A 9,365-nucleotide genomic window follows, 5' to 3' on the forward strand; every position below is an offset into this window, starting at 1 on the left:
ACCGTGACCTTTTGACCTTTAGCCATCAAAATCTAATCAGTTCATCACTGAGCCCGACTGAATGTTTGTGCCAAATTTGAAGAAGCTCCTTCAAGGCGTCACTGAGAAATCGGACAGACGGACAACCTGAAAACAATATGGCTGCCGCTCTGACTGTCGCCGGCGTGGAGACACAGAACCAGTCGGACCAATCAGCTCTCCTGTGTGCAGCCTGATGACACCAACGTGAAATCTCACACTGAGGAGTTTTTAATAAAGACACATGAACAAACTTGATATTTCCTGTTTGCAGAACGGGGTGTAATATCTGGGTCTCAATACAGAAACCAAAACAACATTTTTCTGAATATTTTATTTTGAAAAATATGAACTTTTTTTTTTTCCTTTTTTTTTTCTACAAACCTTTTCAAATGTTTTTTTGGAAATTCACACTGACTGTTAAATGAGAAGATTGATACCACCAGCAGCCGGTTAGCTTAGCTTAGCTTAGCACAAAGCCTGGAAACAGCTGGCCTGCATCTGTGCAAAGGGAATGAAATCCACCTACCAGCCCCTCTGAAGTTCACTAATTAACACTCGTTTGTTTAATCTGAAGTATAATTATCTAACGCAAGGATAAAAACAACAAACAGCCTTTTGGTTTTAGTGTGGATTATAAAAACATGTCGTATAATTGGAGCTTATAGGTGGATTTTGTATCTTTGTGCAGCTGTTGACTCGTTATTCACGTACAGACGAGAGAGTGGGTTTAATTTTCTCACCTCTTCCTTTATCTGTGGTTTAAAGACGGTGTAACGTTGATAAACTAGATCTTAAATCAGGATCTGAAAAGAGCTTTTCATTAGAAACATTTCAGCTTGTACCAAAGTTCCTGGGTTTCAAACTGTCACAGCAACATGGTCTGAGCTGGTTTACTGTCGATAAACTGGATTTCTCCTTTTATTAAAAGTTAAATTAACTGTCTTTGAAGAAAAGACCCGCAGCTCGTCAGCCCGCTCATGCCTGGGGATGTTTGTTGTCCCGTCAGCTGCACTGAGGTGAAGCGCGGCGTGTCCGCTGATCACGCCATCAGCGCGTTAAGAGTCTGTGCGGGCCGAGCGCCGCCTCTCTCCGCTACTAAAGCTTCATGCCTTGAATGTTCGTCCTCAGGTTCAACATCTGCTTCTCCTGTCGCACTCTCTCTTCCTTGAACGCCACCTTGTTGGCCTTCTTCTCCACTCTCCTCTCCTGAACACACACAGGAAGAATTCAACACTCAACAAACGTTTTCAATCATTCGTTGACACATTTTCCTCGTCAGTTTGCACTTAAAGATGAATTAGGTGCAAATATATGTGTGTGTGGCTGTCAGCTCAAACCCACTGGTTCCTGATGAAGATCTTCCTTTTTAAAAACACTTCAAATATAAAGTTTCATCTTTAATTTCCTAAAACAGCCGCTCACTGTCGTTAGTATCAAATGAACAGGAGGAAATACATAAAGCATCTGTTCTGGGACTATTTCCAGCAGCAGGACTTTGTCTTTATGAGATTCTTGTGACAACAGATCTGGGGTCATGTGTTTATGTTACCGGGTCACTGACTCTCACCGGCACGGAGGAATAAAAACATCTGATTAAAGATGCTTGTGTTTTTCCCAAAGATCATTATGACACGTCTTTTCCATCCTACAATCTGAATGAAGCTGAGAAACTCGTCAGCGTCCTCCTCTCCGTCTCTCACCTTGCGCTCTCCTTTGATCGCCTGCTTCCTCGCCTTCCTCTCCTCTTTGCTCTCGTCTCTGTTTCGGGGCTGGGTGGAGACTCGAGGAAGGTCCAAGTCGTTGATCATCGTCATACGCTCCGCCTGCTTCGCTGTCAGGCTTCTGCCGGGGAGGACGTCCAGAGGGATGCCCGTCTTACTGGAGACACGGATCGGCTTCGACTGGGGACAGAGGGAAGCAGGACCAATCAGAACCCACTATGAGGATGGATTCAGTCTAGTCTCCTCCTCTCTCTGCTCACATATACAGCATTTTAAATACAGCGGATTTCACAATAAAGCTTTTCTCATTTACATGTTTTTCTGTTTCTGGTGTCACGACAACGGAACAAGCTTTCAACAGTGACTGAAACGTGGTCCATTCAGACGACTGAGACGATTTTATAACCACGATGTTGTGTGACGAGGTCTGTGAGGTCTGTGACTTTTTGAAAGAGTCTCTAGACTCTTTCAAAAAGTCCTTAAAGGTCTGAACATTGAGTAAAACTATCAATAAAACTATCAAAGCCATCTGAGTTAAACCGAGTCAGAATCAATTAACGTCTGAATTCTTGAGTAATGGCCAAAAAATGTGTTTTGTGAGGTCACCGAGACCTTGACCTTTGACCTTTTAACCACCAAATTCTGATCAGTTCATCCTCCAGTCCAAATGAATGTCTCTGCCAAACTTGAAGAAGCTCCCTCAAGGCGTCACTGAGATATCGTGTTCACAAGAACCGGGACGGACTGAAGTACAACCTGAAAACACGGCGCCTCCAGCTGAGACCGTCGCTGACGTGGAGACACGTTTACAACTGAAGCTAAAAGAGGAAAAAAATGGCCAGATTTAATTATTAACTGCTTTTTCTACAAGGTGGTAATAAATGAGTGAAAGTGTAAAAACCGACTGTAACATTCATCAGCTGTGGTTCATGTTTTGTCTCAGCTGCAGTAAACTCAAACACAGGAGGTCGTCGGCCATCTTAGTTACACAGTCTGTGTCTCTGTGCCACTTCCTCCTCCGCACTGCTGTTTGTTCCTCGGCTGAGTCACAGGTGGCGACGGTGCGAAGTGCACAAACCTGTCACACCACAACTGGCAGGACAGTGACTTCCTGTGTCACCTGGCAGCTTCCTGGCTTCCAGTGAAGCCCTTCATCCTGTGATCCGTGTTTTTAGCGTGTGCGTCTTATTCCACACGTGTCACATACAAACCTTTGGTGGATCTTCAATGACTTTGGGTCTGTTGTAGATGTTGGAGTATGTGCCTGGAGAAGAAAAAACAAACAGATGTTAACATCACCAGCGTCTCAGCCACAAGTACAACCAAATTTATCACTTGAATGTTTAAATTTCAAAATAAAAGCAGTTGTTGAATCAGAAGTGAGACTATGATTTAGTTTCTCACCAAGAGAAACCGCAATATTCTTCTTTTAAATTCACAAAACCTGAGAAATCAGGACACAAACGTTATATTTAACTCTCTAAGGTCTGGAATTTATTCAGTCGCTTTATTACTGCGGGACTTTCCAATAAATGACACCCAGGGACCAAAGTGCTTGTGGGGATGTTTCTTATCAACCATTGACCAAGATGTGACAGATAAAGAGTTGAACTCTCAGCCAACAGGGGAAAACACAGTGTTCAGATTTATTTAATGCCAATGTGAGGAAGGTTCAATTACACTGAAACTGACTCAGACAGTTTTAAAGATAAAATAAACAACACTCCTCCTTGTTACAGTTCATTAACTTCTCACTGGCTGTTCTGGGGTCAGCTCCAGATGTTGAAGCTAAAATATTTTTATTACATATGAACCCTGAAGTTTTTACAGTAAATACAAGCTAATTAATTTCTGTCCGTTACGTGTAACTGCTCTAAAACAGAAAGATATTCAAAGAACAAACTCTAGCCAACATGGCGGAGATGTCTTGCATGTTCGGCTTTAGAAAAAATAACTTAAATATTAATATAATATTAAGATTTTATACGCCTTTCTTACATTTTCTGTGCAGAAGCAACAGCAAGATAGTGGCATGGCTGCAGAGCAGATAATGACTGGATTGTACGCCTTTGATTTTTAAGGAATTGTATTTATATCTAAATGCTTTATTACTTTATTTATTATTATTCTACAAAAACCCTCCCTCCCATAACTTATAAAAGAAACTTAACAGGCATAACAATAAACATAAATATATATATAAGTAGAAGTTTATATATATATATATATAATAAGTAAACACACAGGGCAAACCTGCATATTTACTTATTTACATTTATTGTTATATTCAATATTATAAATAATAGATAAGTATAAATACTGTAAATGTTATTTCTCTTTAATATTATGCCTGTCAAGTCAAGGTTAATTCTGTTTATGCCAAATGAAGAAAAGCCAATCGTCTTTGTGCAGCAGCTGCAGGAAGTAGGAGTGACAGACTGATCTGTTTCAGATAACGTGTGTAAATAACGCTGAGTCCTGAAGAGATGGAAAACATCCTCCTGTGGCAGGTACGGCTCATAAACACACAACTACACAGCAGAGAGAAGTTACACTCACTGATGATGGTTTCACAGTCCCACTTCTCTTCTGGTGCCTTGATAACAACAGTTTCCATTTCCTCTTCCTCCTCCTCTTCTTCCTCCTCCTCCCTCACCACAGGAAGTTCTTTAGGCCCCAGGTCATCGGGCCTCTGGAACCTGAACCACGAACAAGACACAGATCAGTCACCAGGTTCATTTAAAGCGACGGTTTCCTGCTACAAACAAGTATCTGATGCAGCGTTCATCCACTTCACATTCACTCACTCCTTCTCTTTCTGTTTGAAGTAGTCTTTTATAACTTCCTCCAGCCGAGCGCTGTCCGGTTCGATGTAGCCCTCCAGCTCCGCGTTGTCCAGAGCGCCGATCTCATCGTCATCAAACTGTTCGTAAAACTAAAACGACAACAAAAAACATCTGTTAACAGATGTAAGGAGCACTACAAACACACAAGTGACTTTGCAGACGCACAGTGAGAAGTAACGATGTCTCACTTCAACGTGCCGAAAAATAATTGGACTACAACTGCTTCTACCTGGACTACAACTGCTGCTACCTGGACTACAACTGCTGCTAGCTGGACTACAACTGCTGCTAGCTGGACTACAACTGTGGTGGTTTTAGATGTTTGTTGTTTCGGTGCTTTGACCCTTTGAGCTGCTGCTGTGTGCGACCTTGTTATTCTGAATTCAGCTTTTTGTTGTTGCTACACCTCAATCCTTTTTCCATGTCCATCCCTCGGGGCTGACGCGGTCTGTTGCGAGTTTGCCGCTCATGGGGGGTGTAACCATGGCAACATGCATGCAAGGTTAATACACATGTGCACTACAGACGATGACACCGGTGGTTGGCACATTGTTCCTGTTCCTGCTCTGTGATGCAGCCACAAGACTGTAGAGAAATATAATTCATTTAACATTTTACCATCTTACTTTTATTGCTTGTTCTCTCTTCTGTTCTGTTCTGTTTATTTTATATCTTAATTATTTTATGCTTTCTTCTATTTGTAAGATTGCCTTAGATTAGAAAACTTTAACCCACAGTAACAGTAAAATATTACGACACACAGACAGTATTCCTGCAGATATCAGTGGAAAGATACAGAAGCTCATTATCCTCAGAAAGTTTGAAAGAGAAACTGACGTGTAATTACTGGTCGCTGGAGTCACAGGTTTATTTTTTACTTTTGTTGTTTGTGAATTTTTCTGATCCTTGTGTGACTGTCAATTATTATCTTTGTATTTATCTGATTTACACACAAGTTTTTCCTTTTTATTTCTCTTTTATTCTGTTTCTGTCTCTGGTTTTATGTTGATGTGTTATATGTGCAAATAAAACATAATCAATCACATTAAATTAAAAGCAAATGTAAAAACCGGTTTGTCGCTGAAGTTGTTTGTTGTATTTTGTCTTCACCTTCTCGAAGCGGTCGTCCAGCAGCGAGAGCTGCTCGTTCCTCCTCATCACCGACGACGTCATCGAGTATTCTGTGAACCGACTCTTCGTCTCCTCGTCCATGAACAGAAACTCTCGACCGACGCCGCCCGGTCCCAGGTCCTCGTCGCCCGAAACCCCTCCCTCAGAGTCGAAGTCGCCCTCCTCGTCCGTGTCCTCCCACTCATCATCATCATCATCATCGTCATCATCATCGTCCCCTCTGTCACAGGTGACACACAAACAGGAAATCACAGTTAGGGGCTGCAACTAATTATCATTTCCCTTATCGATTAATCAGCCGAATCTATTAAATACCAGAAAATCTCTGACAGACCAAAGACACATCTTCAAATGCTCCGACCAAAACGACCTAAACTGATTATTCAATTAGCTAATTAGTTGCACATTCATTTCCTGTGGATTGACTCATTGATTAACTGACTGATCATCACAGAACATTTCCCTTCATTTTGTGTCTGCCGTTTATCAGCAGACTGTTGGAGATATTGACTGAATCTATATCACAATATTGATAAAAATCTGCCAATATCTAATCAAAGTTTCCTGTTAAACCGACTGTGTGTACTGCTGCAAAACATGACGTTTCTTTTAAGTAACAATTTACCAGAATCAACTCAAATGTGGTTGAAAAGAAAAGATAATGTTCATTGTGCAATTTTGACATTTCATATTTATTATTTATCTGCTAAAAACTATTTTATTTCTCAATAAAAGAGAGAATATGGTTATAAAACACGTCGAGTGTCTGTGTTTAGGTTCAATATGATTCTGAAAGATGACACACAATAAATTATTTCTGTTTAAACTGGGGTAACAGTCTATATAATTTCTACTCCATGTAAAGTGACCAGCAGTAATAAGGTGAAAATTGAATGAACTCAGTTCTGTGTGTTTTTTCTCCAGCTGTGTGAAAAAACATCAGGTCCTGAAAAATAAAAAAAAAAACCCTTTGAAGAATCTAAAGAAAATCATATTTAGACGTCAGGTGTCACCCCATGTCGGCCGCTCCGCTCCCACTGTTAGCTCTGACGATGAAGTCGTCGTCCAGGATGTTGTCGGGGTCGTCGTAGTCGAAGTCTTCGTCGAGCGCGGCCACGATGTCGGGGTCCATGTCCAGACGTGGTCCTGGGGGGAAAACACAAACAGATGAAGAAGACGATGCAACAAACTGACGACATCTGTGGATAGACTGCAAACCTCCGACGACAGCCGGGGGGTGAAAACTTATCTCTGATATAACACCTGGAATATTTGGCTTACAGGAAGATTAAGGGTTTCTACAAGATCTGGTCCCTGGTCCCTGATTATACTGGTACTGGACTCTCAGCCGTCATGTTGAGGGGTCTGTGGATCACTGCTAGGAAACCACACTGTCTACTGATGCTGAACTAATCTGCCCTCGTTTTCTTATTTAACTATTTTGTGTTATTTATGATTTTTTTGGTTGGTTTGTTTTTGTAAAAAAAAAAAAAAAAAAAAACAAGGTAAAAACACAAGATTAAATCCATCTGTGTTGTTGCAGTTCCACTTGGTCACCAGCAGATGTCGATAGAGCTCATGAGCAACTTTCTGGTACATGAGGATGATGATGAGGATGATGATGAAGCTGTTTACCTGAGATTGGAGCAGCTTTGTTCAGAAGTCCCACGTCCTCCTCAAACTCTGAGGCGAACACCGAGGACGGCAGGTTGATGTTGGCTGCCTGTTCATACACAAACAAAAAAATATTATAAATGTAAGTGTGGGTCACAAATTACCACTAGATGGGGCCATCCAGTTTCTTATTGGTCAGTTGTTTTCTCTTTACCAACTCTCACTGAAACCCAACTGGAGTTTATAAAAACAATAAACCTGTTCTGATAATCTGAAATACCTGAGGAACTCTGACTGAACTCACAGGACACACCTTGTCCGCGTCGCCCTCCTCCTCATTTTCACCATCATCATCTTCATCACGGAGTTTAACAGTCCGTGTGTCGGTGTAGGAGGGGCCGGCCGCCACCAGCTCAGAGGCGCCCGACGCCTCCTTCAGGTGCTGCAGGTAGTTGTAGTCGTCGTCGAAGAAAACGCCAAAGTTCCTCTGCTCCTCGCGCCTCTTCTCTACCTCCACCTGCAGAAGATCAAAATCCAAGTCATGGCGTCACGTCAGACAGAACGCCGGCTAACGTTTCATTTGTTTGTTCAAATTAATGAGGCTGCAAAATAAACCTGAGCGGTCGCACGAGGTCAACAAGACAGGTAGGAAAACTGGTTACTGATGCTGTGGTGTGTTCATATCCTGGTTATTGATACTTAGGTACATTAATATCCAGGTTATTGATACAGCATATTGATCTGTACCTTGGTGGCGGGCAGGAGGACGTGCTGCGGTGCTTTCTCATCTGCAGCCAACGGATCCCTCTGACTTCTGTGGACGAGGTGAAAGGTCACGGCCTTCTTCTTTTCAATGAACGATTTCTTCTTTCGATGAGGCTGGAGGAGACAAACAGCAGCGGTTAGCGGCGATCGCTGGTGATGATATGACAGGAATGTCTCTGGTTTGAGCCCCAGGATAAACCCGGGTCTCAGTGAGGTGCCCCCCAGCAAGGCAGGTAACCTCTGCTGCTTGGAGCTACTGTACTTCTACTACGGCACGAATTACAGTTATGCTATAGATATATAATCTGACAACAATCACACTTTTCGTTTATAGGTTTGTTTCTGTCTCCTGACAGAAAAAAAACATTTCTAATTACCTTATCACCGACTGAGGGAAGAAATTGACACTTATGACTTAAGTAAATTGAAGTTTTTCATAATTTCTTTTAAAGGAAACTAAATTAAATAATTTCTAAGATTTTATAACCTGCAGATACCTTGTAATACAAAATGTAACAAGTAAATTGTATTGTATTATTGTAGGCTAAAATAAATAAGTAAATCACCTCAGTCTCACCTTTACCTGCTGCAACATTAAAGTGATGCACTAAGTAAGTTTTTCTACACTGTGGTACCTGAGCACTACTTCTACCAACCATCATCGATTACAAAAACAAGAGGAAAAGGGAGTGAAATGTTATAATACTTCTAATCAACACTGTCTAAATTTAATTATGTGACTATAAAACAAACAGACATGTAGTTAATATTTTCTACGAGTACGTTGCCTTTTAATTGCTACACAGGACTGAAGTTAGCTAACAACATTAGCTTAACGTAGCAGAAATGTCGTCTTACCATCTTGTGGCGGAATCTCTGGCGATTTTCTTCGACAGGTCTGAATCAGAGAAGCTCAAACCTCAAACTACACGCAGCTGTTATAAACGTTTAACCGTAAATTAAGTCCAGAAAGTGTCGCTAACGTTTTTCCACGCCGGGTTCTCCTTCACCACGCTGCTGCTGCTGCGACCATAACTGGAAGAGACCATTCCGGAGAAAAACAGGGGTATGAAAAAGATAGTAAGAAGCTTTAATACGGAGACATCGTTTTACAAATTTAAATTCTTGGCCTTGATAAATATTTTGTTGTTAATGAATGATCTAAAATGGATACACATGTTTATATCAATGATGTTCACGTGACTGTAGACTGCGGTTGAATCCTTCGACATTGTAGACTTTAACATGGTATAACCCAAATCGACTG

At 41.4% G+C, this 9,365-nt stretch overlaps 1 protein-coding gene across 3 annotated transcripts; it reads right to left on the reverse strand.

Annotated features, from left to right (window-relative positions):
- Positions 1-438: 438 nt before the first annotated feature.
- Positions 439-9,122, reverse strand: ltv1 (LTV1 ribosome biogenesis factor). 3 transcript variants are annotated; one of them, XM_022767668.1, is made up of 11 exons: positions 8,957-9,122; positions 8,081-8,212; positions 7,647-7,850; positions 7,355-7,442; positions 6,733-6,865; positions 5,699-5,939; positions 4,550-4,677; positions 4,302-4,441; positions 2,954-3,006; positions 1,722-1,922; positions 439-1,227 (listed from the first exon to the last, which is right to left on the reverse strand). In XM_022767668.1, the coding sequence occupies exons 1-11, from the start codon at positions 8,957-8,959 to the stop codon at positions 1,117-1,119; spliced, it is 1,434 nt and encodes a 477-aa protein (XP_022623389.1). In that variant the 5' UTR covers positions 8,960-9,122; the 3' UTR covers positions 439-1,116. The 3 variants fall into 3 exon arrangements, with proteins under 3 accessions (XP_022623389.1, XP_022623388.1, XP_022623387.1); XM_022767667.1 differs by having other exon boundaries at positions 7,638-7,850; XM_022767666.1 differs by having other exon boundaries at positions 7,614-7,850.
- Positions 9,123-9,365: the final 243 nt, after the last annotated feature.

This window comes from Seriola dumerili, unplaced genomic scaffold, assembly GCF_002260705.1.
Source record: "Seriola dumerili isolate Sdu_G_001 unplaced genomic scaffold, Sdu_1.0 BDQW01001246.1, whole genome shotgun sequence".
Taxonomy (NCBI): domain Eukaryota; kingdom Metazoa; phylum Chordata; class Actinopteri; order Carangiformes; family Carangidae; genus Seriola; species Seriola dumerili.

Coding starts and splice junctions, on each gene's coding strand:
- ltv1 (XM_022767666.1), bottom strand. Junction 7,443..7,613: donor GTTCAGTCAGAGTTCCTCAG/GTATTTCAGATT, acceptor GTGTATGAACAG/GCAGCCAACATCAACCTGCC. Junction 1,923..2,953: donor TCATTGAAGATCCACCAAAG/GTTTGTATGTGA, acceptor CTCTGTCCCCAG/TCGAAGCCGATCCGTGTCTC.